This window comes from Microtus ochrogaster, linkage group LG9 (assembly GCF_000317375.1).
Source record: "Microtus ochrogaster isolate Prairie Vole_2 linkage group LG9, MicOch1.0, whole genome shotgun sequence".
NCBI lineage: Eukaryota > Metazoa > Chordata > Mammalia > Rodentia > Cricetidae > Microtus > Microtus ochrogaster.
In genome coordinates, this window is record NC_022034.1 from 37,870,033 (window position 1) to 37,885,799 (window position 15,767).

A 15,767-nucleotide genomic window follows, 5' to 3' on the forward strand; every position below is an offset into this window, starting at 1 on the left:
CCTCCTCTCTCTCTCTTTCTGTGTGTGTGTGTGTATGTGAGTGTGTTTAAGGATTAGTAAGAGTCATTAAATTGTCCTGTAAAGTAACATACTATATTGTGCCCATACCTGTCGCTAGAACATCTTGTATCAAAATAAAGGGCTCAAAAATCCCAAGTCAATTTCTCAACACTTGGATTTCAACCTTACATCAGCTCACGACTATAGGTTCTGTTTCTTGTTGGAGGAGTTCTGATGTAGGAGAAATTGTACTTTTGTAGGTTCCTTTAGGAGAAGGAGCTATGCAGAAGCCAAAGACGAATAAAGAATGACCTATTTTCATTTGCTTGTAGAAAATGGGTAAGCTCATGGTTCCCATGTAAGTGATGTCACAGTCGCAGCCTCAGACTGTTTTCTCCTCAGGGAGACAGAGGGCATGCAGCTAATCTCCTTTAGACAGGCTCATGACTACACAGCCCATCAGATTCCAGGCATTGCTGTAACAACTCACATCCCACATCCCTGCTATCTCCCAGTCCAGGTCCAGTTCACTTTGCCCACCCAGGCAATGGAGAGCAGCTCATCATCAAATGTTGCATGAAGCCTCCCACTTCATCAACAGAAACTTCTTCTTTACTCCTTGCTGCACAGACCAAATAATAGATTACCAAAGTCTCCTTTCTATAGCTTACTTTCTGCAGTTTGCTTTTGGGTTCTAAATCTCCTAAGTTTCTCCACTTAAGGGCCTTGAGGCTGTTTTCTTTCGAGGGACTAGCTCAGTAAGGAAGAATGGCTATCTTCATGTTTCATTTCCAGGCACAAGCTCTACTTTAGGCTTGGATTTTAAGCCCCCAACAGGGACGCAGGGTATGTTTATGGTCTATGAAAAAAAATGTGTGAAGTGATGCCATGCCCTCAAGCAATCTGACACACACCGCAGGGCACTGTCCAAGCCAGTTTTCCTCCTCTTATATCCAGCTCAATGAACAGTGTGACAGTCCAGGGAAGACTTTCCAGTTCATCATGATCAGATAGAATTTAGTCCTGCCAACATGCTGGATATATATTACTGGAGGATACCTCGTCTCATGTTTCCTGCACAGCTAACCAGCATCCTTGATATTCCATCCAAAACAGACAGATGCACAGCTGGCACCTACAAAAGCACATCTTGTGTATTTAGCCTTGTTCTGATTCATCATAAATGCCAGTGTCCTACCGCTCACCCTTCTCCATATCATACAGAGTGTAGTTTAGTGCACCTACCCTCTGATGACTACAGCACAGTCTGAATCCACCTTCAGAACCCGACATGTTGATTGTGTGTTGCTTTTTCATGCTTTGTGTTCTCCTAGACAATTATTCGGAGAGATTAGGAGTGCAGCTGTGCAGTTCAAATGGAATTGTCTGTAAAGAATGATTCTCATTCCAGGGACAAAGTGATAAATTCGTAGGTGTAAAAATATTGTGTGCCGTGGTCAGACACTAAACACGCAGGGTTAGGAAATCTCCACATCCCTCTTCCTTTCCTAAAAAAGCCCTTCTTTATCTTACTATTTTGATTTGAGAAAACAGGAAACTACAGCAGGAAAAGTCCAAGAGGAAACAGCAGTAACTAGAGCTCACCTGACACAATGCTGTGTGAGTTCTGTCATTAGACAGAAGCCGGAGAGAGCTAGAATGGCTTTTGTTTGTTTAGGCTTTTGTTTTTCAAGACAGGGTCTTACTATGTGGCCCTGGCTGTCCTGGACTCACTATGTGGACCAGCCTGGCCTCTAACTCAGACATCCACTTCCTTCTGCTAGGACTAAAGGTATGTGCTTTAGTCTCACCCCATGAGAATTTGAATTTTTAAAATCCCAAAGGAACTGAAACTCTTCACACAGTAGACTACGCTGGATTGATCCTGCGTGTTTCTCGGAGGAAAGAAAAGGCACAGTGGAAATCACAGCTGAGAGCATCACTGTCCACTCAGCTTCCTCCCTCTCCCAGTGTTAGGATCACAGGTTTGGGGCTTGACAACTTTGTGCAGAGGTCCAGAAAGTAAGGCCCCTGAGGCAGCTGGTCACCTATTTTTGCATTACATGCAAGCTAAAAATGGTTGTGCATGTTTACTTGCTTGAAAATATCAAAATATTATTTTGCGATGTATGCAACGTCAGTTGCCTGAGATTCAGACTCCAGTGCACAACTATTCATCCCACGCCCGTTTGCCTGGGCAGCACTATTTGTGGCTGCTTTCTGCCAGAGCTCATTGTTAGTGCCCCAGATGATGTGGTTCTGAAGGGTGAAATATTTACTCTTTGGCCTTTTGCATCAATTGTTCTCCTGGTTAGGCATGGCAGCACACGCCTGCAATATCAGCTAAGGCAGCAGGAATTAGGAGTTTGAGGTCAGCTTGGCCTATGTATGTAGTTTTATAGGCTAGTCTGGGATACGTAGGAAGACTCTGGGGGGAAATAAACAAACGATCAAATAAATTCCTGGCCTAAGCAATGTAGAAATAAATAATTTAATTTCTGATCTAAATAATGTAGAAAAGTCTATTTAATAACTGAATTTAAAATGCAAAAGAATTTTTTATGATAGTTGAATTATGGAGCTATTAATGAATTAACTGCTTTTAAACCCTGGTTACATTTCTTATAAATTTCCTTTTAGATTTATTTTCTTTTATCTGTGTGTTTTGCCCATGTGTATTTCTGTGTACTACACGTATGCCTGGTGCTCATGTTGGTCAGAAGAGGGCTTCAGATTCCTCGGAACTGAAGTCTGACGGTTGCAAGCTGTCATATGGGTGCTGGGATCCAAAGCTTTGAGAGAGCAACAGTACTCCTAACCACTAAGCCATCTCTCTAGCCCTATCCAGTTAGGGTTTAAAGGGTGGGCCAAGCAGCACGGACACTGTCCCAGTGCACATGTCTGCATTACTTTGGTGACAGTGGGTACAGACATTAGTCCAGCAATAGCAACAACATATTCTATTCTCTACTCCCCTTTTCCCTCGTGTTTTTACACATTGTGGATGGTTAAGGAAAGCCCACTGTGAATGTTCAAGTTAAATATTTTGGAATATAAAACACGGATCTGAAGAGCTGCTAATGACTCATCATTCAAAGTGCTTAAGCACATATTTAAAATGTAGGCTGACCTCTTTGTTTCTAGTGAGTTAGTAAATAAGGACACCAAAGAGACCCATCATAAACATTCTCAGGAATTAGCCTAGAAAGGTATGAAATCCCTAGTGCTTAGGATAAAATGAAACAACAAAAACCGAAACCCCACAATGGTGGGGGTAGGGGTAGTCTGCAGAGGTAAGTGCTTCTTGTCTTGCAGGCGTTATGACCAAAGTTCAACTTCAAAAACCCCTGTTGAAAACTCAGGAGTAGTGATACACACTACACACTTACACTCCTAACTCTGGGAAGGTGGCAATGGGGGGAATCCCTGGGGCTTGCTAGGCAGCCAGCCTGGCCTACTTGGATATATCCAGGCCAAGCTGTCTAAAGAAAAGGAGGTGGGGGGTACCTGAGGTTACCCGGTGGCCTCCACATACATACACACATATGTACATGCACACCTGCATACAAACATGTATCCACAACCACATGCACAAAAAGAGAGACCTTTTCAATAATTAGGGCTGGTCACTAGTTATGTCTCAAATAGAAAACCCAAGTATACATCATACAAGGATATTTATACATTTGTTAAAACTGGAAGAATTAATCGAAGATCCGATTTCAGTTTGATTCAATCAGTTCTCTAGATGAACAGAGACAGATGATGCGCATCTATAGACCTCAGTATATTCCTGCAGGGATTAGAATCTTACATGTAGATGAAATTCAAGTTTGGAATCCCACCCTAGAACTGAAAAGAATGACATTCTGGACCGTAAAGGAAACTTCTCTTGCTTCACGTGCCTCTGACGAAAAATAGTTATTTCTGAACTAAAAAGCAATTAAACTTTGGCATTCTAAGAAAAAAAAAAGATATAAAAATGACAATGAAAAACTAACTGGATTTTAATCTTCCTGCCCATTTCAGACGAAAGTAGGCGGGACAAACCACAGTGGAGGCAGTTTCGAGGAGGTCCTGAACTCCACGGCACATGCCAGCTCCCAGAATGCTTCAGGAGGCCCGCGGCAGACCCCGGATGAGGAGCTCCAGTGCTAGGTCCAGCCAGCCTGGGCTGCAGGTGGCAGGTCTGATTGCTCATCTCCTGATTCGAAGACCAAAATCCCACTGGGAAACCAAGTTTTGATATTGTTGTTTAAACGGCCTCTCCCAAAAGTTTAATAAAGTGATTTCCATTGGCATTTGTGTTTATGATGGACCACTTGACCATCACAACGCAGTATTCACAAGTGTCGTCATTTAAAAATGGCCAACTGGAGTAGGTTCATAATTAGTCATAATCCTTGTCTGGGAACTCAATGTGTATATCCAAACATGCAGCTACAATTCTTAGCTTTGGTTTTTGCTTGGTCTCCATAACAATGTGCATGTCTTTGAGGACTGAGTTGTGTGCCATCAGTCTGAAGATCAAGAGGTGGCACTCTTTGAGACTGTCTCCCGCAGTAAGCCAAGCTACTACAAACGTCACCAAACTGCTTGTCATCTCTCTCACCTACATCAACTATGTACACTTATTTAAGTCATTAAACTAATCCACTTTAATGATGACTGGGTCTTTGACTATTTTATTTTGTCAGTGCTACTGACGACTTAAAGTTGGTAGCAATGCTTCCCTAAGGGATTATATATATATATATATATTTTGTTTCTTTTTCTTCTCCCTAACCCTAACCCTAAGGGAAATTTTATATCCACTTTTACCCTGAGGAATGGGATAGACAGAAGTCATAAGACCAATTGCCATCTAAGAATGCTGACTCTCAAATTCCCTCCAACCTACCTAGGAAATCGCTACTCAGGTAAGAATATCTGAGAAGATAACCCCAGGAGAGGGTGGGTTAGGACGAATTTCCAATTTACGCGCTGTTCACCTGGATGAAAAGACACCTAGATCACTGGAACCACCTTTTCCTTTAACATTGTAAACTTTTTTTCTTCACAAAGAAAACCTGTTGGCTGTTTGGGAGCAGGGATATAATCTATGGCACACTTGTATAATAAACCAAATAGACCTATTAACTAAAACAATTCACTGTGATTTGAACCTGGACACTCATACTGTATCTGACCCAGGTTCCCAGCCTTGAACCTGGACACTCGTCATACCCACCACCAGCAGCAAGTCTCCCCTCAAGATCACTGCTCCCCACATTGAAACTGTAAGACTACATACATGAAAATCCTGAGTCCCAAGGTCATCTCCCATAATCCACAGCAGCAGTCACTCACCCAGAGCACAGGCTGTGAGACAAACTGACATTTTCCAAACACAAGGGCACAGAGAATAATGTCACAACTGGAGAAATGCAAAGCACAGGGAAAACAGTGACCAAAATTATTTTTTTCTTGAATTCAACCCAAGAATAATTATTTACTCTGAATCATAATTGTAGGACTTGGTAGAAGACCAGTCTGGGTGGGCAGCAAGACTCCTCCAAGGAAAAGCAAAAATGTTCCAATATTGGTAGACATTACTGATGGATTCAATAGTTATATTTCCTTACTGAGCTCCAATGTGGTTTTTATTACGATTTTAATCACAGTTCATTATTTTCTTTTTTTTCCAAAATGAAGTTGAGGTAAGGTCTCATTGTGAACTGTTCCTTGGCAGGAAAATGATAAACTGAGGTAATGATGATGTAAACAGAGTAAGGCCTGAGCCAGCAGAGGCTTCCACAGCCTCCAGACTGCCCCAACTTCATGAGAATCTGCAGTGGGAACAGCACAGAAAATCTAAGCCCAGAAAAGCCTTTCTGTGGAAAAGGCTCTGCTCACATATTCTTGAACTGTGTTTTGAGTTATTTTGTGAAAATTTCGAAACCAACAGAAAAGGCCCCACAATACTAATAGGTAGACTTTTTTTTTCTTATTAATAAGACCTTAAAAAAATAACATTTTCACATTCTTTACCTTTCAACTCAGTCGATATTATACACATGGGTTGCTTTTGCAGAGATCATGTATCTTGCTTCCTGCAGACAACGTATCCATGGATACTGCAGAGTTTCCAGAGAAACGCTACTTAGAATGTTCCACACCAGCCTCAAAGGCCTCCTTCCATGGGAAGATGACATTTCCATTAGAAGGCTCACTGCTCATGCTGAATTACCAGGTCGGTTTGCAATGGATGGTCATCTTTCCACACTTTTCGACAGAGTACACAACTAAAGCCATGTGAAAGGGATTATTATTCCCACCACAGAGAAATAAAGAGAGATGAAGTTGGCAGATACCTACTTTTAATGCAATGACCCTGGCAACACTCATTCATAATTGTTATTATAACCAAGAAATTAAATCATAAAAATAAGGAAAGGGGAGGACACATGGCACTGGAAATAGTACAGTGTTTTTGTTTTTTGTTTTTCTTGGCAAGGTTTCTCTGTATAACAGTCCTAGCTGCCCTGGAACTAGCTCTTGTAGACCTGGCTGACCTCGAACTCAGAGATCCACCTGCCTCTGCCTCCCGAGTGCTGGGATTAAGGGCGTGTGCCACCACCACCTGGCTGGCATTGGAAATGGTATGCCCCAAAATACATCCTCAGATGATGATGCACTGAGAAGGAGGGCAGACTGTGAGCAGGCTTGAAAATGTACAGTCAGGGGCCTGAAGCACCGCACAGTAAAATTAAACATCTGGCTCAAGATGGGCATGGTGCCACATGCTAGTACTTGGGGAGGAGAAGAGTCTAGGAGGGCCTGGACCAGCCAGAATGAAACCACCTCTTAAACAGCAACAGACGCTGGCCTCAAGAGCATCTCACCTGGGTGAGGGCACAGGACTACCGTACACAGTAGTAACTGCACCCCAAGAGGAAGAATCTGTTCTGAAAAGTCATTATAATAGTTATAATAATAGTAGCTGGGCAGTGGTAGCACAGGCCTTTAATCCCAGTACTCAGGAAGCAGAGGCAGGAGGATCTCTGTGAGTTTGAGGCCAGCCTGGTCTACAGAGTGAGTTCCAGGACAGCTAGGGCTGTTACACAGAGAAACCCTGTCTTGAAAAACCAAATGAATGAATGAATAAATAAACATTTAAAAAGTAATTATAATTAAATGTTCTATCTTTCAATGAATCTGCTCTTCAATAATATAAGCTAATAACCAAGCCTAAAGAAGATAGTTGAAGACATTCAAAACTGAAGCCAAAGTCTGGAGTGTTAAATATTTATTTAATTCACAAAACAAGCATTCTCCTCTTGAGCCTTCGCCCATGGCATCTTCCTGACCACTTCCAGTTCAGAGGCTTCTTTTAGGACTGGGGTTCTATAACACTTGTTGCTCAAGTCCAGACAACAGAAGATAGATTCTCATCTTGGGAAATCTTCAGAGCCACAGTAGAAAAACATGTTCCCATGAAGCAAAGAAGAAAGTAGGGCAGCAGAGCCGCAAGGTGCACTCAGGAGCCCGGCTCCGCAGAGGCCGAGGCTATGTTGGCATTTCTCTCTGTCTCCAGTTCAGAAACAAGCTGGACTATCTCAGGGTGACTGAATTTTCCTGGGGAAGGGGAGACATTTCTATATTAACAAGAGAAGACACACATTTCTTCAGTTTGACCCCATGGCTATCGGGGGCTCTCTTCTGTGAACTTGGCCATACCTCAAAGCAGGAGATTCTGGGTCCCAGGAACAGGAAAAGGAGACCACTTTAGCCAGAGTGCAAGGTCGAGAATCAGGAAAAGAATCATCATGTAGTCTCTCAAGATGTAGAGGAAACAGCACCAGGCAGTCCCTGAGTGTCTCTCCCAGGGACTATAGGGGAAGGTTGGGAGTGAGAGCCCAGACGGCAGAGCCATCTCTTCCAAAACTGCAGTGAATTAAGGGGATACAGTTCCCACATAGAAAATGGCTGGCTGGGTGGTGCTGGTACCTGCCTTTAATCCCAGCACTCAGGTGGTAGAGGATTTCTGAGTTTGAGGCCAGCATGATCTATAGCAGAGTTCCAGGAAAGGCAGGATTATACAGAGAAAGCGTCTCAAAACAAAACAGAATAGAAAAGAAAATGGCCCACAGGAAGATCACGGTACAAAGAACATAAGCTCTCTTTGGTTAAGATCTCAAGTAGCTGATGTCTGCCACTGTCCCTGTTCCTCAGTCCTCCCCAGGCTTCGGTTCTGGACAGTGACCCCATCCTCATCTAGTATAAATTATTACAGATACCTTGTATAGGTGGCCAGCTAACAAGCCCTGACTACACTGACCCATGAGGCCCTCAGAGCCTTGGCCCCAAAGCCATTTCTCCAGTTTCATCTCCCACCTTCCATTTGTCACCCAGCCTGAAAGTCACAGACTCTGCTGCTCCCCAAAGCAATAGGGTTCAGAAAGCAAGGGCAGAGCTATGGTGTGAATCAGAGAAAACCCCCAAACTAGAGCCTGAGGTCCCCTTCAAAACTGCTGTAATAGGGCTGGCGTGATGACTCAGCAGATCAAGGAACTTGCTGCCCAGTCTGTCAACCTGAGATCCACTTTGGAGCCCACGGGTAGAAGGAGAGGACCAACTCCTGAAAGTTTTCCTTAATTTCCACACGTGAGCTATGACGTGCCCCCATCTACTATCAAGTAAATAAATATAATAAACAATTTCAGTTGTAATAGATGCAGTTTACATGTTTCCTCATACTCCTTTGATGAAACCTTTTCTTTGTTAATTAATGATTTTTAAATTTCTAAAATGAAAATATAATTATATCATTTGCCCTTCCCTTCCCTTCTTCTAACCCTTCCCATGAACCTGACTTGCTAGCTCTGTCTTCATCTTTGCTCTTACATATATGTGCTTGGGAATGAGTCCTTTCCTTACACATCTGTCGCTGGGACACTGAGAAGTCATTTCTCCAATTGGCTGCATTAGATTAATTTACTAACTCTTTAATGGAAGCAGTGTGCTACACTGCAAACAGGAGACTGTCCTTCAGCTTGGCTGTTGACAAGCCACCGTCTCTCTGGGCTTAAGCTTCTTTCTCAGCAAAAGACACGCTTCGAGCTAGACAACTCCACTCACATAGTTTGATTTTTTAAAATTCTACTTGTATTTCACTCTCTGTTTTTCCTCTGTGACTATAACAACTGAAGACAACTAACTGTAAAGCGCAAAGACGGCGCAAACATGGCCTGTGTGTTAAGTTACTGTGAACTATGTTCCTGGGAACCCAATTGTCACGAACAACATGGGCCAGCAAGCCATGGAAGTCAAATGCCAGATGGGAACCATTCCCGGCTCCATGGCTTCTGTTATAACCACCTGATCCCACTTGATCCTACTGCTATCGTATTGTTAAAACAAACTCAGACAACACATACACAAGGGGGAACGCCTCCAGCAGGTAGAGTTACAAGTTCGTGTCCTTGAAGGAGAAGGCAAACAGCTGTGCTCCAACTAGACCCAACCATGAAGTGCCCCCATGCAAAGCCATGGGGCCAAGCAATCACACACTAAGACTTCTAAAACTCTGAGCCAAAAGAAACCTTCCTCATTGGAAGGTGGTCATCTGAGATGTTGTGTTGCAGTAACTGAAGCTAACCAAAGGACAGAGCCAGAGGGAGACCAAAAGGTTGTAGCACACTGAGACCAAGTGCAGACTGAGCAAAAAGGGAACAATGAAATCTCAGAGAGCGGATTAGGAAAGAACGCCGGAAACATGGGTAGCAGCAGGTCCTCAGACTTTCTCGGTGAGCCAAAAGTGTCGGGAGGTTATGTTTTAGAAAGAGGAAAGCCAGGTGTTTTTAAAATAAAGATATCAGCCTAGGGCATAGCTCTGAAGCACTCACCTGGCAGTACAAGGCCCCAAGTTTGATCCCTACTCCACCCCTCTCTGCCCCACCCTCCAAAGATGAGCTGATGCCCATATGTACAGGGAAGGTCACAGTGACAGTCCAGTGTGAACTGACTTCCCTGTCTAGAGCAGAGGGAATGGGGCTGGAAGAAGAGAAAAAGAAACTTGCGGTCAGAGTGGCCAAGTGGATTAAGGTGCTGTGCTCAAAACTTGCATCAGCTTCATGCACATGAAAATAGTATTTTGGAGATTAGTCTGTGAGCCAGGACTTTCATGAGTTTGGTGAGGCCACACAAGGGTCATGGCAGGTCAGAGAAAGGCCAGTCCTTGTAGCCCTCTCAGGGAAAATAGAGATTGGACTGACTGATCCACCAGGGCTCCCAGGAAATGGACAGGGAATTATATTGGAAGAAGCCATAAAACATCCATCTCCAACAGTGGGTGTGGCTGCCTGCTTTGTAAATGATAATGAAGGCAGCCAGTGCAGGTGTCTCTCTAATCAGGTCCCAGGATTTCCTCCAGCATCCTCACACAATCCTATCTATCATGTAGGTGCTGCTAATGACACCATTCTATACTGGATGATGGGATCTGGAGCCTCACACACGCCAGGCAAGTACTCCACTACTGAACTCTATCCCTGGCTCTTATTTTTGAAAACAAGAGTCTTACTATTTAGCTGAACCTAGCCACAAGCTCGACCCTTCTGCAGCTACATCCTGGGTGCTAGGATTACAAGCATGCACAACACCAGGCTTAAGTATCTCCATTACAAAGAAGAGAAAACAAGACTCAAGAGCCTTAGTGATTTATTAGATTTACATGGTTATACATGGCATAAGCAAGATCCAAACCCATGTCTCATGAGTCCATGGATGTGCTATGAGGTACTATACAGATGGTGACATTCACCTGGTAAGAGGATGTGGAAGTGTATGTTACTCTGCTGTCTTTGAATTGTTCGACTGCTGAGGAAGAAGCAACAGCTGCTAAAAGACATTTGATTATATATGCTGCTGAGTTAATCCAACCTATATACTTTGAAAATGCCTTGACTTCAAAATTTAAGTCAAAAGATACGTTACTTTGAAGAAGAAATTTTGCTTTTGTTTCCGCAGGAAATGAGAGGCTGTGGATTCATTCTGGATTAAGAAAAATAAGGTTTGATCAAGGAAGACTCCCTGAAGAATCTCTGGTGGGAACGGGTGGCACAAATGATCCAACATTTCAGAGCACCTATGTTGCAGTTTCCTCTATGTCTACATCCAGAACAGCCTCAAGACTGCTGGCCAAGATAATCCAGCCTAACAGAGTACTCCAGTAAGAACTTGACCAGAATCCTACATTTTCTTTGGTCCCCATAAGATTATCAGCAACCCCAATCAGCAGGAAGTAGCCTAGAAAACTATGTCCACATTCCCAAAAAATGGATTATGGAAGTTTGTCTTTGTTTTGAGTGTTGATTACAAGTTGTTATGGATAATGATCAGGAAAAAAAAAACTAAACAAAGCTGATTAGATTCAGGGTTCTTGTTGACAAAAGAAAAAAGGGGAAATGCTATGGGATAATGCTCTTGTATACTGTAAAGATTTGTCACTTGTATTGGTTTAATAAAACACTGACTGGCCAGCAGTCAGGCAGGAAGTATAAGTAGGGTAACCAGACTAGGAGAATTCTGGGAAGAGGAAAGGCAGAGATACAGTTGTCAGCCAGAAGCAGAGGAATCAAGAGGAAGCAAAATGATAATGCCATAGTGAGAAAAGGTACCCAGCTATGTGGCTGAACATAGATACAAATCATGGGCTAGTTGTAAGAGGTAGTTAGTAATAAGCCTGAGCAATAGGCCAAACAGTTTATAATTAATATAAGCCTCTGTTTGTTTATTTGTTTGTGGGACTGGGTAGTATAGAAACTTCCGTCTACATAGAAGACCTATTTTAAGTCACTCATGATTTCTATCCCAATCTTACATTTCTAAAGCACTAACAGATTAGAGCCTTTTTCCCATGCATTATCTCCCTCTGAAAAGCAATTTTGGACTTAAGAAAGGAGTTTTGGTTCCTATTTATCAGACAAGGCACAGGCTCTGAGATAGCAAGAGACCACCAGCTGGCAGCTGGCAGAAGCAGAATGTGAACATGTTGTTCAGATAACAAGATGGAGTCCTTGAGTGCCACTGGCGTCTCAACTAGCCATCTCAACATTACCATTTTCTTTCCAGATGTTCTTGAAAGGTCAGAAGAGAGAACCAACAAGGGGTTTGCAACGTATGGACCATCAGTCCCCACACTAAGATTGAGTCCAACTAAACCAACAACGTTTATGAGTTTATGAGCATGAGTACCTGCTGTGGAATCATAGAAGTCTTGAAGCCTCCCAGGTTTATTCTCCATGTCTTCATATTCTGATGCCTGAAGGATCATTTCACACTGGTCCAGCTGCTTCACGAATCTGGCCTCTGCACTAGATTGGGTCTCATATTCCTAAGGAAAGGGATATAGAAAGGGCATGATTAGACTGCCTCACTAGGGAGTCTAGGGAATTTCCTATTTGGGTACCTGGAGTCAGAGTCACACTTAGGGAATGAGTGTTCAGTACCAAATCATTTTTCCACTGTGTACTGATAATTAGAGACTCTTAACTTCAGGGCACAGTTTAGCACTAGGATATCATGCAAGATAACAGTCCACAGATGCCACCCAATGCTCTGGAAGCCTCTCAGATGAACACATCTTCAACACTTGCAAATTCTTCTCTTACTGTCTTGGTTTCAAGACCAACATTCTTTTCTTTTCTTTCCTTTTTTTTTATTTTTTGGTTTTTTGAGACAGGGTTTCTCTGTATAAAAGTCCCAACTGTCCTGGAACTCACTTTGTAGACCAGGCTGGTCTTGAACTCACTGTGATCCACCTGCCTCTGCCTCCCAAGTGCTGGGATTAAAGGTGTGCACCACCACTGTCCAGGAAGATCAACGTCCTTTTTGAAAAAAATGTATGTGCATGTGTGTCCACATGTGTGCAGATGAACATGTTTGTAAGGATGTTCATCTTGTTTGAAAGAGACAGGATCTCTTATCAGCCTGTGGTTTGTTGTGTAGGCTAGAAGGCCAGTGAACCCTGGAGGTCTGCTTGTCTCTGCCTCCCTGGACTTGAGACTGACTGCATGTATAATTTCTCTATACTTGCTTTCAGTCTGCCTGCCTGCCTTTCCTCTACTCCCCTGCCACCCATCTATCCCCTCTGTCTCTCCCTCCTTCCCTCCCTCCCTCCCTCCCTTTCTCCCTCCCTCCCTCCCTTTTCTCTAACACATGCTCTGGGGATCAGACTCAAGTCCTCATGCCTGTAAAACAAGCATGTTACAAACTGCCTTATCTCCCCAGCTCTAAGATCAGACCCTTTGGTCTACTTGAGTTGAGTAGAAGAAATCTAGTTAACTTCAAGATTTTTTTTTTCATTTTACACTTCTCAAAGTTTGCATTCTCTCCTCATTTCACTCAGACTGCTTCTTCCTCTAAGCTAATTAATACCTTTTGCTAATTACTTTTCATTACAAGTTTACCTGGAAATCTCTGGGCTTGTGATCCACCTAGAGCAGTTAAGTCCCCCTGGGTTATAACTACTGGGGACATTAGAATCTATGAATTTTATGTGTGTCGGTGGCAGGATATGGTGAATATGGTGGGAGGGGAGGAGCATTTTCAGCTTTTCTCTTTGCCCTCTCCCCCGACTTCTGAGTCACACAGGGAGTTCCAGAGGGCTTTCTTCTTCAAGCAGAACATTCCACCTGCCACAAGTTCCAATTAAGTCTGCACAGAATCGTTCTTCTATTAAGACCAAAGTATTCCCAACCGGTTTCCCAAAGAATCCTCATTTGTAATTCCACCCAGATGTGTTCAGATAACAAGCCTGTCATGCTTTCTCGGCACTGACACATGGTATAAATCACTGAGGTTTTTAGGTTGTGTTCAAAGCCCTTTCCTTATAAAAGCAGCCATCTCAATTTGGCAAGAGCTGAATTTTACAAAGGGGAATCATTTAAACATGAAGCCCAATATGTTTTGCTTTATCTCAAAGATACTTTTAAAAAATTACACTTTATTTAAGTGTTAATTCACATCCATAGTTATATCGTTCTATTAAATAAATTCAAGTTCACAGTTTAGTCAAAGGAAACTGAATACTCTAAACAAATCAATGTAAAACTTCTTTTCTGCTCAAAGTGAGGAAAAAAAACCTTTCAGAGTGTTAAGAAATAAGGTACATTGTTGTGCTGGATAGTTCTTGTCAGCTTGATACAAAACCAGGCCAACTAAGATAAGGGACTCCAGACTGAACTGACTCCATCAGAATGGCCCTGGGTCATGTTTGTGGGGACATTTTCTTTATTAATGATTGAGAGGGTGCAGTCCCACTGAGGGTGGTGCTACCCCTGGGCAGATGGCTTCGGGTTGCATAAGATAGCAGACCAAGCAAGCCTGTAAGCAGCACTCCTCTGTGGTTCACGCCTCTGCTCTCGCTTCAGTTATTATCCTGACTTCCCCCAGTGATGAACTATTACTAGACCATGTAAGCCAAAAAAACCCTTGTCTCCACCAAGTTGGTTTTACTCATTGGTATTTAAGAAAAAATAGAAAGCAAACTAACACAATTGATTGCATAGAGAATTCTAACAAATTTACAGACTATTTTAAACAACATGCAATCTGTTGGATTTTCCCCCTAAATAATTCATTGTAAAAGCATTCTCTAATTTTATCTTTCAGTAAAAAGGCATGGGGTCGCGGGGATGCCTCAGCAGTCAGGAGGTAAAGGTGCTGCCACCAAACCTGACGACCTGAATTTGATCACAGGAACACAAACGGCGGAAAGAATAAACCAACAACCATACGTTGTTCTCTGACCTTCACATACATGCTGTGTCATGCATGTGTGTGCACACATGCACATGGATAATAAATAAATTTAATATATTTTTTTTAAAGTCAGGGTTCAGCAAAGAGCACTATAGACCAAGCTCTCGGGGTGAGAAGTCTTCTGACATTTAAAGAACCACAAGAGTGGTTTCTCACATCAGCCCGAGAGTCACAGGACAGAAGAGGAAAGAGGAAAGGCTACAGATGGAAGTGAGGGTCTGTGCCTCCGGGGCCTGGGCTTCCTGTATGGAATCTCAGCTACTGTGCATCACGGGCATCAAGGAGAGGTCCAACAGGAAGAGGCATACTCAGATTTGATGCCCAGCAAGATCACTTTAACTTGTAGTATGGACAGCAGTTAAGTTAGAACCCGGGGAATCAGAGTCCAAGACTTTGTAGCATCAGCAAAAGTCAGATAATCACGGCAGCATGGCTAGAAAAATATGGGAGGATTTGAGAAATGCTAATGATGAAGTAAAGTAAATACAACAAATCTATATGCAAGTGAGATAGCCCACCTGCATCCACGAGCCATGCTTAAGACCAGCATCTGTCTGAAGAAAGCATTGCAATACAAGAGGGGCTCAAAATAGGCAGCAAGAGTTCTTAACCTTGCAGATAGACACTGGGAAAGCAAGATCCTGTGCATCCTAGCAGGAGATGAGCACGAGGAGCTACACAAGGACAGTCACCCCTGCCTGACCTTTGGGTCATCCTACCAGGACAGGGAGCCATGACAGCAAGAGAATCAAAACTGAGTATGGTAAATGTGGGCCCATATTTTGATATGGCACAAAAGCCATTACCCCGTTTGAGCTGATCACGTAGCTCTGGAGACAAGCTGTCTCTGCCCTTAACAAAAGCCAGAATGCCTGCTCCTAGCTTCTTTTGTTAAAATGTGGATTACCTGAGAAGAGATGTTTGACTGATCAGACTCAAGTCCTCATGCCTGTAAAACAAGC

The 15,767-nt window shown here is 43.0% G+C and overlaps 2 protein-coding genes across 4 annotated transcripts in view; one reads left to right on the forward strand and one right to left on the reverse strand.

Moving 5' to 3' along the window:
* Tpd52l1 (TPD52 like 1) overlaps positions 1–4,648 on the forward strand; it is a 101,141-nt gene extending 96,493 nt beyond the window's left edge. For all 3 annotated transcript variants that reach the window (XM_013352399.2, XM_005363650.3, XM_026787319.1), the window contains one exon: positions 4,030–4,648. In XM_013352399.2, the coding sequence (XP_013207853.1) occupies positions 4,030–4,158 (129 nt within the window). In that variant the 3' untranslated portion in view covers positions 4,159–4,648. The remainder of the gene's footprint in view (positions 1–4,029) is intronic.
* Positions 4,649–7,276: 2,628 nt separating this feature from the next.
* Positions 7,277–15,767, reverse strand: part of Hddc2 (HD domain containing 2) — a 23,371-nt gene continuing 14,880 nt past the window's right edge. The window contains exons 5-6 of the mRNA XM_005363651.1: positions 12,238–12,376; positions 7,277–7,617 (exon numbers count right to left, since the gene is read on the reverse strand). Coding sequence (XP_005363708.1) covers positions 7,520–7,617; positions 12,238–12,376 — 237 coding nt within the window. The 3' untranslated portion in view covers positions 7,277–7,519. The remainder of the gene's footprint in view (positions 7,618–12,237; positions 12,377–15,767) is intronic.